The 22729-nt window shown below is 39.6% G+C and overlaps 1 protein-coding gene across 6 annotated transcripts in view; it reads right to left on the bottom strand.

Moving 5' to 3' along the window:
• The window catches only part of LOC135526148 (CAP-Gly domain-containing linker protein 4-like), a 95433-nt gene that overhangs the window by 29883 nt on the left and 42821 nt on the right, over positions 1–22729 (bottom strand). For all 6 annotated transcript variants that reach the window (XM_064954278.1, XM_064954277.1, XM_064954276.1 and 3 more), the window contains 2 exons: positions 19057–19239; positions 18507–18641 (listed from right to left, as the gene is read on the bottom strand). In XM_064954278.1, the coding sequence (XP_064810350.1) occupies positions 18507–18641; positions 19057–19239 (318 nt within the window). The remainder of the gene's footprint in view (positions 1–18506; positions 18642–19056; positions 19240–22729) is intronic.

Below are 22729 nucleotides of genomic sequence, written 5' to 3'. Positions count from 1 at the left end.
TTGTTTTGCTTACTTTAGATTTAGCTCATGTGCTTTTCTTCACGAGGAGGAGAAACTAAATAACGTTGTTGGGTCTTTAAACCATGTTTGCCAGTGACAGTCTCTTCTCAATCAAATAGTTTTCTCAACAACATCACCAATGCACTATCATGGTACAAACATAACAAGACAGTGGTGAAGAGGGCACAACAAAACCTTTTCCCCCTCAGGAGACATAAAAGATTTGGCATGGGTCCATAGATCCTCAAAAGGTTCTACAGCTGCACCAGAGTGCATCACTGCCTGGTATGGCAACTGCTCGGCATCTGACCGTAAGGCGCTACAGAGGGTAGTGCGAACGGCCCAGTACATCACTGGGGCCAAGCTTCATGCCACCCAGAACCTATATAATAGCGGTGTCAGAGGAAAGCCCATAAAATTGTCAGAGACTCCAGTCATCCAAGTTACAGACTGTTTTCTCTGCCATCGCACGGCAAACAGTACCAGAGCGCCAAGTCTAGGACCAAAAGGCTCCTCAACAGCTTCTACCCCCAATCCATAAGACTGCTAAACAATTCATAAAAATCGCCACCAGACAATTTACATTGCCCCCCCCCTCCCCCCCTCCCCCTTTTGTACACTGCTGCTACTCTCTGTTGGTTTGTTATCTATGCATAGTCACTTTTCCCCCACCTACATGTACAGATGACCTCAACTAGCCTGTACCCCTGCACACTGACTCGGTACCGGTGCCTCCTGTATATAACCTCGTTATTGTGTTACTTTTTATTATTACATTTTATTTTAGTCTACTTGGTAAATATTTTCTTCTTGAACTGCACTGTTGGTTAAGGGCTTGTAAGTAAGCATTTCACGGTAAAGTATTAATTTGCTGTATTCGGCGCATGTGACAGTTGGATTTTGATTTGACTTAATAGACCCATGTAATTCCAGTTGATATTGCAAGGATTGTTTTGTTTGAGCAATGTGCTGTCTGTGCGTCGGTATATTGCATAAAAAAGTAGATGCTCGTGGGTTTTTTATTTTCCTTTCTTTTAAGACCAAATAGGCATAATGAAATAATACAATGTTGTGCAGTGGATTTAATGGCCCACAAATATTTGAAAAATATTGGTTGAGTTTGCCCCACCAAGATTAACATGTCAAAATTGCCATTGTTAACGACATTTGGAGATTGTCAAGCCAAGCCTTTGATACTGGGTAAGCCTACAAGGTAGGGAGGGATGTACAGTTGAGGTCGGAAGTTTACATACACCTTATCCAAAAACATTTAAAAACTCAGTTTTTCACAATTCCTGACATTTAATCCGAGTAAATATTCCAAGTCTTAGGTCAGTTAAGATCACAACTTTATTTAAAAAATGTGAAATGTCAGAATGATAGTAGAGAGAATTATTTATTTCAGCTTTTGTTTCTTTCATCACATTCCCAGTGGGTCAGAAGTTTACATACACTCCATTAGTATTTGGTAGCATTGCCTTTAAATTGTTTTACTTGTGTCAAACATTTCGGGTAGCCTTCCACAAGCTTCCCACAATAAGTTGGGTGAAATTTGGCCCATTCCTCCTGACAGAGCTGGTGTAACTGAGTTAGGTTTGTAGGCCTCCTTGCTCGCACGCGCTTTTTCAGTTCTGCCCACAAATGTTCTATAGGATTGAGGTCAGGGCTTTGTGATGGCCACTCCAACTCCTTGACTTAGTTGTCCTTAAGCCTCTTTTCCACAACTTTGGAAGTATGCTTGGGGTCATTGTCCATTTGGAAGACCCATTTGCAACCAAGCTTTAACTTGAGATGTTAATTTTCATTCCTCATGATGCCATCTGTTTTGTGAAGTGCACCAGTCCCTCCAGCAGCAAAGCACCCCCACAACATGATGCTTCCACCCCCGTGCTTCACGGTTGGGGTGGTGTTCTTTGGCTTGCAAGCCTCCCCTTTTTCCTCCACAACGTAACGATGGCCATTATGGACAAACCGTTCTATTTTTGTTTCATCAGACCAGAGAACATTTCTTCAAAAAGTACGATCTTTGTCCCCATGTGCAGTTATAAACCGTAGTCTGACAATTTTTATGCCGGTTTTGGAGCAGTGGCTTCTTCCTTGCTGAGCGGCCTTTCAGGTTACATCGATTTAGTACTAGTTTTACAGTGGATACAGATACATTTGTACCGGTTTCCTCCAGCATCTTCACAAGGTGTAACGACTGTCTTCGGGTGAAAGAGAGGAGGACCAAAATGCAGCATGATGATAATCAATAATTTAATGGGATACTTAAACAACGAACAAAACAATAAACCGACGAAATCAACGAAGACAAAACAGTCCCATAGGAACAATGGTAACAGGAACAATCACACACAAAATACCCAAAGAATATGGCTGACTAAATATGGTTCACAATCAGAGACAACGATAGCCAGCTGCCTCTAATTGAGGACCAATCTAGTCAACCATAGACTTACAAAAACAACCAGATAGGAAACACCCCCATAAACATACAAAACCCCTAGACAAGCCAAAACACATACATCACCCATGTCACACCCTGTCCTAACCAAAATAACAAAGAAAACAAATAATACTAAGGTCAGGGTGTGACACAAGGTCCTTTGCTGCTGTTCTGGGAATGATTTGCACTTTTCGCACCAAAGTACGCTCATGTCTAGGTGACAGAACGGGTCTCCTTTCTAAGCGGTATGACGGCTGTGTGGTCCCATGGTGTTTATACTTGAGTAATATTGTTTGTACAGATGAACATGGTACCTTCAGGCATTTGGAAATTGCTCACAAGGATGAACCAGACTTGTGGAGGTCTACAATTTTTTTCCTGAGGTCTTGGCTGATTTATTTTGAGTTTCCCATGATGTCAAGCAAAAAGGCACTGCGTTTGAAGGTAGGCCTTGAAATACATCCACAGGTACACCTCCAATTGACTGAAATTATGTCAATTAGCCTATCAGAAGCTTCGAAAGCCATGACATCATTTTCTGGAATTTTCCAAGCTGTTTAAAGGCACAGTCAACTAAGTGTATGTAAGCTTCTGACGCACTGGAATTGTGATACAGTGAATTATACAGTGCCTTGCGAAAGTATTCGGCCCCCTTGAACTTTGTGACCTTTTGCCACATTTCAGGCTTCAAACAAAGATATAAAACTGTATTTTTTTGTGAAGAATCAACAACAAGTGGGACACAATCATGAAGTGGAACGACATTTATTGGATATTTCAAACTTTTTTAACAAATCAAAAACTAAAAAATTTGGCGTGCAAAATTATTCAGCCCCCTTAAGTTAATACTTTGTAGCTCCACCTTTTGCTGCGATTACAGCTGTAAGTCGCTTGGGGTATGTCTCTATCAGTTTTGCACATCAAGAGACAGAATTTTTTTTCCCATTCCTCCTTGCAAAACAGCTCGAGCTCAGTGAGGTTGGATGGAGAGCATTTGTGAACAGCAGTTTTCAGTTCTTTCCACAGATTCTCGATTGGATTCAGGTCTGGACTTTGACTTGGCCATTCTAACACCTGGATATGTTTATTTTTGAACCATTCCATTGTAGATTTTGCTTTATGTTTTGGATCATTGTCTTGTTGGAAGACAAATCTCCGTCCCAGTCTCAGGTCCTTTGCAGACTCCATCAGGTTATCTTCCAGAATGGTCCTGTATTTGGCTCCATCCATCTTCCCATCAATTTTAACAATCTTCCCTGTCCCTGCTGAAGAAAAGCAGGCCCAAACCATGATGCTGCCACCACCATGTTTGACAGTACAGTGGGGATGGTGTGTTCAGGGTGATGCGCTGTGTTGCTTTTATGCCAAACATAACGTTTTGCATTGTTGCCAGAAAAATCAATTTTGGTTTCATCTGACCAGAGCACCTTCTTCCACAGGTTTGGTGTGTCTCCCAGGTGGCTTGTGGCAAACTTTAAACAAAACTTTTTATGGATATCTTTAAGAAATGGCTTTCTTCTTGCCACTCTTCCATAAAGGCCAGATTTGTGCAATATACGACTGATTGTTCTCCTATGGACAGAGTCTCCCACCTCAGCTGTAGATCTCTGCAGTTCATCCAGAGTGATCATGGGCCTCTTGGCTGCATCTCTGATCAGTCTTCTCCTTGTATGAGCTGAAAGTTTAGAGGGACGGCCAGGTCTTGGTAGATTTGCAGTGGTCTGATACTCCTTCCATTTCAATAGTAATCGCTTGCAAAGTGCTCCTTGGGATGTTTAAAGCTTGGGAAATCTTTTTGTATCCAAATCCGGCTTTAAACTTCTTCACAACAGTATCTCGGACCTGCCTGGTGTGTTCCTTGTTCTTCATGATGCTCTCAGCGCTTTAACCTGTTGATGCTCTGGGGGCGCTATTTCATTTTTGGATGAAAAACGTTCCCGTTTTAAACAAGATATTTTGTCACAAAAAGATGCTCGACTATGCATATAATTGATAGATTTCGAAAGAAAACACTCTGACGTGTCCAGAACTACCAAGATATTTTCTGTGCGTGCCCTAGAACGTGAGCTTCAGGCAAAACCAAGATGAGACGGCATCCAGGAAATGAGCAGGATTTTTGAGACTCTGTTTTCCATTGTCTCCTTATATGGCTGTGAATGCGAGAGGAATGAGCCTGCCCTTTCTGTCGTTTCCCCAAGGTGTCTGCAGCATTGTGACGTATTTGTAGGCAGATCATTGGAAGATTGACCATAAGAGACCACATTTACCAGGTGTCCGCCCGGTGTCCTGCGCCGAAATTGGTGCGCAAAAGGCAGCTGCCAGTATTTTTCCATGGGATACAGAGAGGAAAGCAAGCTTCCACGAACTGCATAACAATGAAGAGATATGTGAAAAAACACATTGAGGATTGATTCCAAACAACGTTTGCCATGTTTCGGTCGATATTATGTAGTTAATTCGGAAAAAGTTTTACGTTGTAGGTGACTGAATTTTCGGTTCGTTTCGGTAGCCAGACGCAATGTAGAAAACGGAACGATTTCTCCTACACACAGACGCTTTCAGGAAAAACTGCGCATTTGGTATGTAACTGAGAGTCTCCTCATTGAAAACATCAGAAGCTCTTCAAAGGTAAATTATTTTATTTATTTGGTGCTAAATGCTACTCAAAATGCTATGCTAGCTTTGCATACTCTTACACAAATTAGTCAATTTCTATGGTTCAAAAGCATATTTTGAAAATCTGAGATGACAGTGTTGTTAAGAAAAGGCTAAGCTTGAGAGCAGACGCATTATTTTCATTTTATTTGCGATTTTCAGAAATCGTTAACGTTGCGTTATGCTAATGAGCCTGAGGCTTTAGTCACGATCCCGGATCCGGGATGGGGAGTTCCAAGAGTTAACGGACCTCTGAGACTATCACAGTGCAGGTGCATTTATACGGAGACTTGATTACACACAGGTGGATTGTATGTATCATCATTAGTCATTTAGGTCAACATTGGATCATTCAGAGATCCTCACTGAACTTCTGGAGAGAGTTTGCTGCACTGAAAGTAAAGGGGCTGAATAATTTTGCACGCCCAATTTTTCAGTTTTTGATTTGTTAAAAAAGTTTGAAATATCCAATAAATGTCGTTCCACTTCATGAATGTTTCCCACTTGTTGTTGATTCTTCACAAAAAAATACAGTTTTATATCTTTATGTTTGAAGCCTGAAATGTGGCAAAAGGTCGCAAAGTTCAAGGGGGCCGAATAATTTCGCAAGGCACTGTAAGTGAAATAATCTGTAAACAATTGTTGGAAAAATGACTTGTGTCATGCACAAAGTAGATGTCCTAACCAACTTGCCAAAACTATAGTTTGTTAACATGAAAATTGTGGAGTGGTTGAAAAACGAGTTTTAATGACTCCAACCTAAGTGTATGTAAACTTCTGACTGCAACTGTATATCTCCCTCACTAACGTTAAGCATCAGCTGTGAGAGCAGCTTACCGATCGCTATAACTGTACACAGCCCATCTATAAATAGCCCATCCATCCAACCATCCACATACCTCATTCCATTATTTGTTTTTTTCTGCTCTTCTGCACACCAGTATTCTACTTGCACATCCTCATCTGCACATCTAACACAAGTTTTAATTGCTAAATTGTAATTACTTCGCCACTATGGCCTTACCTATTACCTTACCTCCTTACTTCATTTGCACACACTGTCTACAGATTTTGTGTTTATATTATATTTATATTTATATTGTGTTATTGACTGTGTATTTGTTTATCACGTGTAACTCTGTGTTGTTTTTTAGTCTCACTGCTTTGCTTTATCTTGACCAGTTGTAAATGAAAACTTGTTCTCAACTGGCATACCTGGTTAAATAAAGGTGAAATATATACATTTTTTAATGAATGACCCTTTTACAGCACCTTGAAAATGGCTGAATGAAGTGAAAACAAAACTGTGTGGCACCAAAGTTGTTCCAAATGACAGACAAACCTGCCCAAAGCCGTCACTTGTCACTTAATAGTACCCAACTAGTTCTGGCTTTCGTGTATCTAAAGGATTGATCCTGCAGAGTAGTGTTCCAATAACACTTCAAGTAAAGTGATACCAAACATTTTCTCCAGTGGAGAGTTTATAACACTAGTACAGAAAACACAATCATAGCTATATTTACGTATATGATATACAGTGGGGTCTGAAATTATAGACAACCTCAATAAAGATAAGCAATAATGACTGTATAAAATAAATACTTCAAATACTGAGCTCCAGTGCATTTAGAAAGTATTCAGACCCCTTGACATTTTCAAAAGGTTGTCATGTTAAAGTCTTACTCTAAAATAGAATAAATATTTTTTTTCCTCATCAATCTACACATAATATCCCATAATGACATAGCAAAAACAATGTTTTCACATTTTGCAAATGTACATAAAAAAGTTACTGAAATATGACATTTACATAAGTATTCAGACCCTTTACTCAGTACTTTGTTGAAGCAACTTTGGCATCGATTACAGCCTTGAGTCTTTTGGGGTATGACGCTACATGCTCGGCACATCTGTATTTGGTGAGTTTCTCCCAATAGCACAGCTATTTTCAGGTCTCTAAAAAAGAGATTTTCGATCACGTTCAAGTCTGAGCTCTGGCTGGGCCACTCAAGGATATTCAGAGACTTGTCCCGAAGCCACTCCTGTGTTGTTTTGGCTGTGTGCTTAGGGTCGTTGTCCTGTTGGAAGGTGAACCTTCGCCCCAGTCTGAGGTCCTGAGCGCTCTGGAACAGGTTTTCATCAAGGATCTCTCTGTACTTTCCTCCATTCATCTTTCCCTCGATCCTGACTAGTCTCCCAGTCCCTGCCACTGAAAAACATCCCGACAGCATGATGCTGGCACCACCATGCTTCACCATAGGGATGGTGCCAGGATTCCTCGAGACATGAAACTGAGCATTCAGGCCACATAGTTCAATCTTGGTTTCATCAGACCAGAGAATCTTGTTCTTCATGGTCTGAGAGTCCTTTAGGTGTCTTTTGGCAAACTCCAAGCGGACTGTCATGCCCCTTTTACTGAGGAGTGGCTTCCGTCTGGCCACTCTACCATAAAGGCCTCATTTGTGGAGCGCTGCGGATATGGTTGCCCTTCTGGAAGGTTCTCCCATCCCCACACAAGAACTGTATCAGAGTAACCATCGGGTTCTTGGTTACTTTCCTTGCCAAGGCCCTTCTCCCCCGATTGCTCAGTTTGGCTGGGGGGACAGCTCTAGGAAGTCTTGGTGGTTCCAAACTTCTTCCATTTAAGAATTATTGAGGCCAGTGTGTTCTCGGGGACCTTCAATGCTGGACACATTTTTTGGTACCCTTTCCCAGATCTGTGCCTTGACGCAATCCTGTCTCGGAGCTCTAAGGCAATTCCTTCAACCTCATGGCCTGGTTTTTGCTCTGACATGCACTGTCAACTGTGGGATTTATATAGACAGGTGTGTGTCTTTCCAAATCATGTACAATCAATTGAATTTACCACAGGTGTAGTCCAAGTTTAAGAAACATCTCAAGGATAATCAATGGAAACAGGATGCACCTGAGCTCAATTTCGAGTCTTAAAGCAAAGGGTCTGAAAACTTATGTAAATAAGGTATCTGTTTAATTAAAACTTATTTGGACTGGGGGGCAGTATTGAGTAGCTTGGATAAAAAGGTGCCCAGAGTAAACTGCCTGCTACTCAGGCCTAAAAGCTAGAATATGCAAATAATTAGTAGATTTGGAAAGAAAACATCCTGAAGTTTCTAAAACTGTTTGAATGATGTCTGAGTACAACAAAACTCATATGGCAGGCAAAAACCTGAGAAAAAAATCCAACCAGGAAGTGGGAAATCTGAGTTTTGTAGTTTTTCATTGCCTATCGAATATATAGTGTCTATGCTGTCATATTGCACTTCCTAAGGCTTCCACTAGATGGCAACAGTCTTTAGAACCTTGTTTGAGGCTTCTACTATGAAGGGGGCGAGAAAGAGAGCTCTTTCAATCGGGTGTTTGCCATGAGCTGATCACGCGCGCGCCACTGAGAGCGACCTGCGTTCCGTTGCATTTCTAAAGACAAAGGAATTCTCCGATTGGAATATTATTGAAGATTTATGTTAAAAACATCCTAAAGATTGATTACATCATTTGACATGTTTCCACGAACTGTAACAGGACTTTTTGACTTGTCGCCTGGACCTAGTGCACTGGACTAAACGCGCAAACAAAAGAGGTATTTGGACATAAATTGACTTTTTCAAACAAAACAAACTTTTATTGTGGAATTGGGAATCCTGGGAGTGCATTCTGATGAATATCATCAAAGGTAAGTGAATATTTACAATGCTATTTCTGACTTCTGTTGACTCCACAATATGGTGGTTTATTTTTGTGTCTGATTGCCGTACTCAGATTATTGCATGGTGTGCTTTTTCCATAAAGTTTTTTTTAAATCTGACACAGCGGTTGCATTAACCTCTCTGGGATATGTGGGATGGTAGCGTCCCACCTCGCCAACAGCCAGTGAAATTGCAGGGCGCCATTTCAAAACAACAGAAATCCCATAATTAAAATTCCTCAAACATACAAGTATTTTACACCATTTGAAAGATGAACTTGTTGTAAATACAGCCACATTGTCCGATTTCAGAAAGGCTTTTGACGAAAGCACACCAAACGATTATGTTTGGTCAGCACGTAGTCACGGAAAAACACAGCCATTTTTCCAGCCAAAGAGAGGAGTCACAAAAAGCAGAAAGAGATAAAATTCACCACTAACCTTTGATGATCTTCATCAGATGACAATATAGGACTTCATGTTACACAATACATGTATGTTTTGTTCGATAAAATCAATATTGATATCCAAAAATCAGAGTTTACATTGGTGCGTTATGTTCAGTAGTTCCAAAACATCCGGTGATTTTGCAGAGCCACATCAATTTACAGAAATACTCATAATAAACATTGCTAAAAGATACGCATGGAATTTTAGATCCACTTCTCCTTAAAAAATGTTATACATTTGCTAACATTTCTAAAAAACGGTTTTCACTTTATCATTATGGGGTATTGCGTTTAGATTGATGAGGAAAAATAATAAGGCTGAATAATATTTTAGATTAAGGCTGTAACATAGAAAGTCAAGGGGCCTGACTACTTTCCGAATGCACATTGTAGGGTCAAAAAAAGTCTGAAATTATATTTTATACTAATACAATTGCTCAGCGATATAGATTTTTTAAAACAAGTAATACTTATTATCCTCAAAAAGGCAGGAGTCAAAATTATTGACACCCCTAACAATTCTTATAAAATAAAGTAGTCACGAGTTTAGTACTTGGTCCCATATTCCTAGCACGGATTGACTACATCAAGCTTGAGACTACTTTGTTGGATACATTTGCGGTTCGTTTTGGTTGTGTTTCAGATTATCTTGTGCCCAATAGAAATTTATGGCAAATAAGGTAGTTATTTTGGGGTCACTTTTATTATAAATAAGAATATGTTTCTAAACACCCTTACATTAATGTGGATTTTACCATGACTACAGATAATCCTGAGTGAAACATAAATAATGAGTGAGAAAGTTATAGGGTCAAAGATCATACGCCCAAGACATACCTCTATCCATTAGCAATAACAGGAAGTTTGCATAAAGTTTGTTAGAATCTTATTCAAAATTATTCACAGCTGTAATGGCTTCCAAAGTTGCTTCCACCAAGTATTAACTCTAAGACATCAAGAAGAAAAAAAAGTATTTAAAGTATTTATTAGGAAAATGTTCTAGAATTATCTTTGACTTTTAAAATTTAGAATGTTGGGTAGATCTGTAGGATTTTTTTAATGTAATCCTTTATAGATTTAATTATAAAGCAGCAAAATGTGAAGACTGCAAGGGGTGTGTAGACTTTCAGTTGGCACTGCATATTACGTATCATGTATACATTGCATAATCCATATTGCTAATGGGGAGGTCAAGTGATGCTGCTGCCACTATTACTCAATGCTAATGGAAATTATCAATACAACCGCAATCGCTATGTAAAGAACATGTGTTAAGAGCATGATATACTTCAATATACTATCAACAACTTGCCATAAACATGCAAACATAAAAATCCCTTGAAAACCAGCTTTGTTTGTTTCTGTCTTGGTGAACATGTTTAAATAAGAAATTGTTAACCCTGATTAAGGCAGCTTGTAGGAAATGCCTTGGCATGGCAACAGAAGTACAAACAAGTGAGAAAACAAATATACAGCACTATGATGCTTAATATTATGTATGACGATACTCCATACAGTAGAGAATTTAACCCTGGGGATTGCTCATGGGTGTAATCCCAAAATAGTCCCAAAAACCAGACCGTAGGCATTAGTGTCAAGGGTCTGATTTCAATTACATTCTTTTGGCAACGACGACAAAATGAACAAAAAAATGTCTAAGATGGGTCTTCTTCAGACAGCCAACTCTCCCAACAAATCATGGATGTGGGAAGGCGGGCCTTAAAATGCAAGCGGGCGTTGTGGTCATGAACAATCATCAGTGCGGAAACATCTACAGTGGGGCAAAAAAGTATTTAGTCAGCCACCAATTGTGCAAGTTCTCTCACTTAAAAAGATGAGAGAGGCCTGTAATTTTCATCATAGGTACACTTCAACTAGGACAGACGAAATTAGAAAAAAAAATCCAGAAAATCACATTGTAGGATTTTTAATGAATTTATTTGCAAATTATGGTGGAAAACAAGTATTTGGTCAATAACAAAAGTTTCTCAAAACTTTGTTATATACCCTTTGTTGACAATGACAGCGGTCAAATGTTTTCTGTAAGTCTTCACAAGGTTTTCACAAACCGTTGCTGGTATTTTGGCCCATTCCTCCATGCAGATCTCCTCTAGAGCAGTGATGTTTTGGGGCTGTTGCTGGGCAACACGGACCTTCAACTCCCTCCAAATATTTTCTATGGGGTTGAGATCTGGAGACTGGCTAGGCCACTCCAGGACCTTGAATGCTTCTTAGGAAGCCACTCCTTCGTTGCCCGGGCGGTGTGTTCGGGATCATTGTCATGCTGAAAGACCCAGCCACGTTTCATCTTCAATGCCCATGCTGATGGAAGGAGGTTTTCACTCAAAATCTCACGATACAAGGCCTCATTCATTCTTTCCTTTACACGGATCAGTCGTCCTGGTCCCTTTGCAGAAAAACAGACCCAAAGCATGATGTTTCCACCCCCATGCTTCACAGTAGGTATGGTGTTCTTTGGATGCAACTCAGCATTCTTTGTCCTTCAAACACGACGAGTTGAGTATTTACCAAAAAAAAGCTATATTTTGGTTTCATCTGACCATATGACATTCTCCCAATCTTCTTCTGGATCATCCAAATGCTCTCCAGCAAACTTCAGACGGGCCTGAACATGTACTGGCTTAAGCAGGGGGACACGTCTGGCACTGCAGGATTTGAGTCCCTGGCAGCGTAGTGTGTTACTGATGGTAGGCTTTGCTACTTTGGTCCCAGCTCTCTGCAGGTCATTCACTAGGTCCCCCCGTGTGGTTCTGGGATTTTTGCTCGCCGTTCTTGTGATCATTTTGACCCCACGGGGTGAGATCTTGCGTGGAGCCCCAGATCGAGGGAGATTATCAGTGGTCTTGTATGTCTTCCATTTTCTAATAATTGCTCCCACAGTTGTTTCTTCAAACCAAGCTGCTTACCTATTGCAGATTCAGTCTTCCCAGCCTGGTGCAGGTCTACAATTTTGTTTCTGGTGTCCTTTGACAGCTCTTTGGTCTTGGCCATAGTGGAGTTTGGAGGGTGACTGTTTGAGGTTGTGGACAGGTGTCTCTTATACTGATAACAAGTTCAAACAGGTGCCATTAATACAGGTAACGAGTGGAGGACAGAGGAGCCTCTTAAAGAAGAAGTTACAGGTCTGTGAGACCCAGAAATCTTGCTTGTTTGTAGGTGACCAAATACTTATTAAATACACCATTTACCCATTGTGTTTCTGGAGTGATATTTGGCTGTGTACAAGCTAGCAAGCGTGAAATGAAGTAGCTAGCCAGAATGATGTTTGTTTTGAGAAAAGTCAGCTAACCTAGCTACTATCTAGTTCAATTTCTCTCAGGATTATGAAGGCAGCAAATTGTTTACAAAATTAACATATTAGTGACCTAAAAGGTTAGCTGTGTTAGCCCAGTCTTTAGCTTATCCAGGGTCAATGATACATAGAGCAACCATGTACTGTCTATCTATGGGAACAGCAGCAACCTTTTTGAAAGCAATATTGCTAAAAATGAAGTAAATTATAATGAACATCATACTATGTTACCTGTAAAGCCTAATTGTCATCTCCTTATTTTCATTTTGTACCTAAATTACAATGGTTGGATATGCTGTGAGAATATTTTCTCCCAGTGCTGCTGACAACTATTTTGGTCTGCTCATACAGGAGTAATAAAGAACCAGTGCACTACTTTTGTGAACATTTGTTATACTTACACATTTTTTATAATATTTTTTACAATTCTAATTTATCAGGGGGTGCTGTAGCACCCTCAGCACTCCTACTTCCACATGACTCTCGCATAGAACACAGAACAAGCCGACTAGGTAAATAGGTAAACTATTGTACTATGGGGATGTCTGATGTAGTTTTAATAACAACATTACATGGCAAGAATAGTAGCACTGGAAAGTTACATCCTGAGTGAAAAAGTAGAGGCACTGAATTATTTTGGGGATGCAGGGCTGTGTTCCAAACAAAACAAGTCTGCTTGCTGTAGTTCCTCAGCAGCAGAGCTAAAAAAAAGCACCTTATAGTTGAAGACTCTTCTTTGAGTCATAAAATTGCATTGAAATTACTAGGAACTGTGTAATGCCTAGTAATTATTTTTTCTTATTTTGCACCTACCCCAAATTTTGAAAGAATATTCTTATCATGTTACTGAATGTATCCAGAGTATTTTGTTTAGATTCGTTATCAACAAATGCAGTGAAAAGTTAAGTAAATGTAAAATGCACTTAAAATCAACAGCGTCCTCACCTTTGGTACAATAAATACACACAAATATCATACCCCAAGAGGTAAGCTTTTTTTTGGGGGGGGGGGGTAATATTTGTGCATCTAACTTTTTTACTCATCATTATTTACAAATTATTCAGGATTATCTGTAATCATGGTCGTATTAACATGTATGTAGAAGTGTTTATAAACACATTATATTCTTATTAACAATAAAAGTGACTCCAATGACAAAATTCATTATTGACCATAAATTTCTATTCGGCACAAAATAATCTAAAACAACCAAAGCAAACAGCAAATGCATCCAACAGGTTTGTAGAGTTACAAGCTTGATGTTAACAGTGCTAAGAATATGGGACCAAAACTAAACTTTTAACTACTTTAATACACAGAAGTGAATTTGTCACAATACTTGTGGTCCAATTAAATGGAGGGACTATGTATAACAAGTGCTTTGGTTTCTAAACAGTTCACCCAATATGGATGAAAATACCTTCAAATTATATCTGTCAGTCTGCACTATAACGTCATAGTCATTGTATCATGTCAAATCCAAAGTGTGGGGGTACAGAGCTAAAACCCAAAATGTGTAACTGTCCCAATACCATTGGAGCTCACTGTTTTGTAATTATGCGATAACCACACCCATGCCCAATGTCTTTCCTTTAGGTGGCAGTTTGCACAAAATAAAAATGACTTAAAGGATTCTACCTTTGGCCCCATAGAATTGTGTATGTAGGTAAGCATTTGCCAGTAGAATTTCAGAACACTTTTTAGATTGCAGATAGATTGTAGCTTCCATCAATATAATGGTCTGCATCATTTCCAATCCCCCACATATTTCTTTGTAAATACATACTACCGGTGAAAAGTTTTAGAACACCTACTCATTCAAAGGTTTTTCTCTATTTTTACTATTTTCTACATAGTAGTAGAATAATATTGAAGACATCAAAACTATGAAATCATGTACTAACAAAAAAAGTGTTATACAAATCAAAATACATTTTATATATGAGATTCTTCAAAGTAGCCACCCTTTGCCTGGATGACAGCTTTGCACACTCTCGGCATTGTTCAAGTGCTTGTTCAATGAAACATAAACAATTAATGAATATGCACCTGTGGAACGGTCATTAAGACACTAACAGCTTACAGACAGAAGGCAATTAAGGTCACAGTTATGAAAACGTAGGACACCAAAAGAGGCCTTTCTACTGACTCTGAAAAACACCAAAAGAAAGATGCCCAGGGTCCCTGCTCATCTGCATGAACGTGCCTTAGGCATGCTGCAAGGAGGCATGAGGACTGCAGATGTAGCCAGGGCAATAAATTGAAATGTCCGTACTGTGAGACGCCTAAGACAGCGAGGACAGCTAATCATCCTCGCAGTGGCAGACCACGTGTAACAACATCTGCACGGGATCGGTACATCCGAACATCACACCTGCGGGACAGGTACAGGATGGCAACAACAACTACCCGAGTTACACCAGGAATGCACAATCCCTCCATCAGTGCTCATACTGTCCACAATAGGCTCAGAGAGACTGGACTGAGGGATGGTAGGCCTGTTTTAAGGCAGGTCCTCACCAGACATCACCGGCAACAATGTCGCCTATGGGCACAAACCCACCATCGCTGGACCAGACAGGACTGGCAAAAAGTGCTCTTCACTGACAAGACGCGGTTTTGTCTCACCAGGGGTGATGGTTGGATTTGCGTTTATTGTTGAAGGAATGAGAGTCTCTTCCACTTGCCTCTTCCATATTTGCAGTAATGCTGCAATTAGTTGGTTGTAATTTTGGGTAGAGCAGACATTTCCAAATATTTTAGTTAGCTGTATGTGTGACATAACTTGACAAGTCCTATTTATGATATCCTTTACAAAGATTATACCTTTTTTTTAGTTTAAGCACCATATTTGTTGCATTATTTGTTCTGTGTTTTCTGGTGGATTAAACTGAAATTTCAACCAACTTTCTATGGCTTGTTTTTAAAATAGCAATATTTTGGAGATTATTTCATTTTCAAATAACCGAAAGTAAGAGGTTATAAACTGAATAAAGGCCTTTCTTGAACATGAGGTGAGGCATTCTTATTAATTTGCTAGAGAACCAGTTCGGATTTAAGTATAACTTTTGTATGACTGACGTCTTCAGTGAGAAGTCCACCTCTTTAATACTTAAGAATTTCAGCTCTCCAAATTCATATTCAAAAAATAGGCCCCTTTAAATTTTGTCTGCCTTGCCATTCCAAATAAAATTTTATATTTTTAGCTCATATAATTAATAAAACAGGTATACATGACTAAAGAGTTAATCGGGGTGATTTTTCCATAGGCAGACAGGTTTTTCCTTTCCAAGGAGGCAAGATCTTATCTATCTTTGCTACATTTCTATTAAGATAATCTCTCTCTTTCGGGATATGTATACCGAGTATGTCCACATCACCATAAGAACATTTTATTGGTAAACTACACGATAATGTAAAAGTTTTATTTTTTTGTGATCCAATACATAATATAGTACAAGTTATTATAATTTGGTTGTAATCCAGAGAGGTTAGAAAAACTAGATAATCTATGAGGGATCCAAAATATGGATTTAAAAGACAACATCAGCCTACAATTACATTTATTTTAATGCCCTGGATATCTAACCCTTTGATATTATTGTTGGATCGGTTGGATTTAAACAACTAACATTTCGATGGCAATAATAAATAGATATGCCGATAGTGGACAACCTTGTTTTACTCTACTCTATAACCTTATTATTTACTATACATAACTTTAACCCATTTTATAAGCGATTCTCAAAAATGTCAATATTCCACACATTTATATATAAACTCCAGTAGAACTTTATCAAAAGCCTTTTCAAAGTGAGCTATGAATACCAGGCCTGGTTTTCCATGTTTTTCATTAGTGTTCTATTGTTTCCAGTACTTACATTATCTCCAAAATATCGTCCATGTAAAAAACATGTCTGATTAGGAGGATTAATATCCGACAACACCTTTTTAATTCTATGTGCTACGCATTTTGCATCACAACACAGAAGTGTAAGAGGTCTCATTTTTTTAATGGACTAGATCTTTATATTTACCACTTGGACCATGTTTCAGTAAAAACGAGTGGTTAAAACATGCTAATAACAGTCCTCTGAGTATATAAAAAAAAGATTGGTACAGTTCCTTGCAAAACTATTCACCCCCATGGCGGTTTTCCTATTTTGTTGCATTACAACCTGTAATTTAAATGGATTTTTATTTGGATTTCATGTAATGGACATACACAAAATAGTCCAAATTTGTGAAGTGAAATGAATGAATTCAAAACATTCTAGAAAAAATAATAATGGAAAAGTGGTGGGTGCATATGTATTCACCCCCTTTGCTATGAAGCCCCTGAATAAGATCTGGTGCAACCAATTACCTTCAGAAGACACATAATTAGTTAAATAAAGTCCACCTGTGTGCAATCTAAGTGTCACATGATCTGTCCTATGATCTCAGTATATATACACGCCTGTTCTGAAGGGCCCCAGAGTCGGCAACACCACTAAGCAAGGGGCACCACCAAGCAAGCGGCACGATGAAGACCAAGGAGCTCTCCAAACAGGTCAGGGACAAAGTTGTGGAGAAGTACAGATCAGGGTTGGGTTGTAAAAAAATATCAGAAACTTTGAACATCCCACGGAGCACCATTATATCCATTATTAAACAATGGAAAGAATATGGCACACCAACAAACCTGCCAAGATAGGGCCGCCCACCAAAAATTATAGAACAGGCAAGGTAAGGAGAGCATTAATCCGATGCAACAAAGAGACCAAAGATAACTCTGAAGGAGCTGCAAAGATCCACAGCTGAGATTGGAGTATCTGTCCATAGGACCACATTAAGCCATACACTCCACAGAGCAGGGCTTTACAGAAGAGTGTCCAGACAATAATAAGCAGGCCAGATGAGACTAAAACTGAGCTTTTTGGCAAACCCAGCATCATGCTGTGGGGATGTTTTTCATTGACAGGGACAGGGAAACTGTTCAGAATTTAAGGAATGATGGAAGGAGCTAAATACAGGGAAATTCTTGAGGGAAACCTGTTTCAGTCTTCCAGAGATTTGAGACTGAGGCGGAGGTTCACCTTCCAGCAGGACAATGATCCTAAGCATACTGCTAAAGCTGGTTTAAGGGAAAACATTTAAATGTCTTGAAATGGCCTATTCAAAGCTTAGAACTGAATCCAATTGAGAATCAGTGATATGACTTAAAGATTACTGTGCACCAACAGAACCCATCCAACTTGAAGGAGCTGGAGTAGTTTTGCCTTGAAGAATGGGCAAAAATCCCAGTGGCAAGATGTGCCAAGCTTATATAGACATACCCCAAGAGACTTGCAGCTGTAATTGCTACAAAAGGTGTCTCTACAAAGTATTTACTTCGGGGGAGTGAATAGTTATGCACGCTCAAGTTTCAGTTTTTTTTGGTATTTTTTCTTGTTATTTTCACAATAAAAAAATGTTTGGATCTTCAAGTGCTAGAAATGTTGTGTAAATCAAATGATACAACCCCCCACCCCCCAAAATCTATTTTAATTCCAGGTTGTAAGGCAACAAAATAGGAAAAATGTCAAGGGGGTGAATACTTTTGCAAGCCACTGTATACCTCCACGGGTATGCCATCCAGCCCTGGAGTTTTGCCAGACCTAAAGGCTTTAATTGCATCAAGAAGTTCCTCCTCTGAAATTTGACCTTCACATGAGTCATAGTGGATATGGAGGAGACTGAAATGAAAACATGCTTAAAATGCTTAACTTCCTCTTTCAAAATATTGTTTGGTGAATCATGGGTGACTCCGTCATTTCATAACACTTTCCGTATTGACTGAATTGAAACATAATTGACCGCAACCCTGTTAGTATGGTAGTTATTATGCCAGTACTCATGGTTACCAGTGGATGTAGCATGATGTGTGTAGTGGGTTTGGGGAATAGACAGTGATCTGACCTGGGGCAAAGTTGGTCTTGCCGTAGAAGCGGACCACCCCTGTTCTCTGGCCCACTACCAACACCCTCTCCCCTAGGCGCACCTCGGGCCCGTCACACACGGAGCTACTGGCCGAGGGAGTCCGGCTCCGGGGTACTGGAACATGGGAGGGGGAGAGAGAATATTAATGCTTTTACCAACACCGTAAGCAGCTGTAACATCAGGGAAGCCATTCAAATAATCACCATCATGTTCACTAATGCCACCATCATAATTATGACTTATTATTCAAGCACCTTCCTGGACATAATAATAATAGTCACTTCAGCTCTCAACATTACCATGGCCTCAAGGTCAATACTAAAGTAATTATCGGCTATACTGCGCAAGAGCTCACTAATCGATGTGGCTCTCAATTGTCAATGTAACTAACTAATAATTGGATCAGAGAGCGAAATGAAGGCTCCTCTACGACTTTAAACTGGTTCCACCATATAAGGTACATGGATATCACTCAAAGCAACGTAGGTGGATTTCATTGGTTTGAAATTATGACACGAGAGTGCAGTACCAATGAGGTTGGGGCTGGGATTAGACCGGGTCGGAGGGGGCATGGTTTTGGAGCTGGGCTGAAGCCGTTCCCGCCGCTGCCTTGCGGGAGGCCGTTGTCGTGGAAACGGCCGAGGTTGCACGGTCAGGCCATGTCTGGAGTCCAGGGAGGATGAAGAGGAAGAGAGGGAACGAGACAGAGCACCTGGGGGAGGAAAATAAGGAGTGGACAGTTAGTGAAGAGGTAAAAGTTAATAATTCACCATAAGCAAAATAATATAAATGGGAAAAACAAGATATGCGATAAGAAGACAATGTTTAGATGAATGTGGTAAGGCCTTGAAGAAAACTACCAGAAATCAGTCACTGCACACCACTTTGATCAAGCAGTGCATCAAGCTTCCAACTGTTAAGGGAATTTTTATCAATGATGACTAATTATGTATACATTTCAATCAGGACTGACTAGTCCAAATGCTATTATGTACTGTACATGTATGATTTTTTGTGCTCCCATTCCCAATTGTATATAATATAGTCAGGAGTTTCGAACAATGCCTTGATACAAATGAATGAACTATCTCCAGATGGCAGGGACGGACTATCTCCAGACTGTCTAGAATACTTATCTACACGGACTGACCTTGGCTTTAGGCGAGGAGGGAAGGCTCGAGAACTATAGGGCCTCTCTACCAGTGTCAAGAAGAGATAGAACATTTAGAAAACGCTGACGTCATTTTCAGTTTATAACCTGTGGTAAAATGTGTATGTACCCAGTACTCTCTTGAATTAAACGCTGTTACCTGACTTTTAAGACCGGGGCTCTGTCCATTCTTATAAACTAAGGGTCTTACAAACCCTTAAATGCATTGACAGTGTGTTTAATTTTGATTGGGAAATAAAACAGAGGAATTTAGTATTCCTTCAACACCAACCGAAGCTTGCAAGACACGTACAGAGGAAGTGCTCTTTCTCTACACCCTAAATCACACAGCAGGGTGTGTGCCTACAATCTTAATACCAAACCATCTATTTCTATCAGGTCTGCCATGAGATCTATATCATTCCCTGGGTCCCATGAAGCACGCAATTCTGAGCCTGTGCTTAAATGGATCGACATTGTATCAATTTTATCGTTGTCCCTAAACCGGTACGGTTGTGGCTCAATATGCGATAATGTGTTTAGAATGATATTGTAAACAACAGCCAACTTTCCGGAACATAGACATGTTTTATATGGGCAGAAAACTTATATTGATATTAATCTAACTGCACTGTCCAATTTACAGTATCTATTACAGCGAAAAAATACCATACTATTGTTTGAGGATTGTGCACAACAATAAAACATTTTATCACAGCAACTGATTTGATACATTCACCTCTGAAGGTAAATAATGTACTTACATTCAGAAATCTTGCTCTGATTTGTCATCCTGAGGGTCCCAGAGATAAAATTAAACATAGTTTTCAAAAAGAAAGGAGGACCAAGGCACTCTTCATATAATTAATTAAAATGCCTTTATTTGTATGACATGTTCAATGGAAACAAAGGTTTAAAAACCTCTTATGTATCAAATCCCGTTAGCGGGATCGTTTTGACAACATCCAGTGAAATGGCAGAGCACCAAATTCAAATAAAATTATTATAAATATTTAACTTTCATACAATCACAAGTGCAATACAGCAAAATAAAGCTTAACTTTTTGTTAATCCAGCCACCGTGTCAAAAAGGCTTTACGGCGAAAGCAAACCATGCTATTATCCGAGGACAGCACCCCAACAAACAAACACATGACAATCATATTTCAACACGCCAGGCGCAACACAAAACTCAGAAATAATGATATAATTCATGCCTTACCTTTGAAGATCTTCTTCTGTTGGCACTCCAATATGTCCCATAAACATCACAAATGGTCCTTTTGTTCGATTAATTCCGTCGTTATATCCCCAAAATGTCAATTTATTTGGCGCATTTGATTCAGAAAGAACACTGGTTCCAACTCGCCCAACATGACTAAAAATTATCTAATAAATTACCTGTGATCTTGGACCAAACATTTCAAACAACTTTCCTAATCCAACTTTAGGTATTTTAAAAAGTAGATAACAGATCAAATTTAAGACGGGATAAACTGTGTTCAATAGCGGATAAAATCAAAGTGGAGCAAGCTTCAGGTTGCGCTCCCCAAACAAAAGAGTCCAGTTGGCTCGACTCCCAGAAAGGAAAGGGCTACTTCTTCATTACTCAAAGGAAAAACATCAACCAATTTCTAAAGACTGTTGACATCTAGTGGAAGCCATAGGAACTGCAAGCATATTTATATTAAAACGGGCTTGCCATTGAAAACAGATTGACCTCAAAAATGTTTTCCCTGGATGTATTGTGCTCGGGGTTTCGCCTGCCAAACCATTTCTGTTATACTCACAAACATTATTCAAACAGGTTTAGAAACTTCACAGTGTTTTCTATCCAAATCGACTAATAATATGCATAGCCTAGGTTCTGGGCCTGAGTAGCAGGCAGTTTACTTTTGGCACGCATTTCATCCGGACGTGAAAAATACTGCCCCCTATCCCAGAGAGATTTTTAAAAATCAGACGCATTTCAACTGTATGACCATCAGGGAGTACAAAGAAATGTTAATACAATGTCCCCTTTTGAACAGATTTGTCTAATCAGACCCAATTTGAAGAGGGAGTGGTTACGAAATAGATTGGACAACACCTAGTTAGCAAAACTATACACATTAAAAAGTGAAATACTGTAAATATGTTATCAAAAAAATTCAACTCCAAGCTACAAGCATCAAAACGCCTAGAAAGGTAGTTCTAACCTTACATATGACTGGGCAAAGTGCCAAGAATAGGAGAGCCAACTATTCCATAGTACACTAGAACACAGCAAACATGGACAACAACAGTCTAAACATAGCTGAGGGCAATAGAGCAAAATGTCCACTAGATGACAGGAAATGGATCTATCATGACTCCGCAGGAAAGGTGAGAAATCCATATCTTCATTTAAACCAGGGTACTTAGTGGCCTGTAGTTTGTAAATCCAAAAACGCTCCGATTGATTTAGCAGTTTAAGACGGTCGTTTTTTCTAACTGAGGCCGGAACATGATCAATACCCATAGCTTGTAGGGAGGCAGGGTTGCCATGGTGTACGGACCTTTAGTGCCTTGCCATGGGGTAGTCTTTATTGCCTACCCGTATGACATACTTGTGTTCCGCTAAGCGGTCTTAAGGCGGTCTTTGTCCGTCCAATGTAGAACAACTTGCACTCTGTACATTCCAATCTGTAGATGACATCAGTGGTTTTGCAGTTAATTAAATGCTTGACTTGATATTTTAGAAGCTGTGTCAACAAAATACTTTTTCTGTTAAATATTTCTGCAATGGTTGCATTTAAAAGAGACCCTGGGTTTGTGATCTAGCAAAGTTTTTTGAGAGTCACCAGGAAGATAGCTGTGGACTAATTTGTCATTTAGGGTAGGACATCTCTTAAAGCTTATTACTGGTGGCTCTGGGAAGACTTGGCGTAGTAGTGTATCGCTTTGGATGATTCTCCAATTCTTTTTAATGATCTCTGCTTCAGTGCTGTATTTTGTAACAAAGTACACTCTCTCTGATGTATCACGAGTCACTCCCCTACGCAACAAGTTCTCTCTGTCAAGTCGTCCCGCC

The sequence above is a fragment of the Oncorhynchus masou genome, chromosome 32 (genome assembly GCF_036934945.1).
Source record: "Oncorhynchus masou masou isolate Uvic2021 chromosome 32, UVic_Omas_1.1, whole genome shotgun sequence".
Taxonomy (NCBI): Eukaryota; Metazoa; Chordata; class Actinopteri; order Salmoniformes; family Salmonidae; genus Oncorhynchus; species Oncorhynchus masou.
This window is presented reverse-complemented; position numbering and strand designations above follow the sequence as displayed.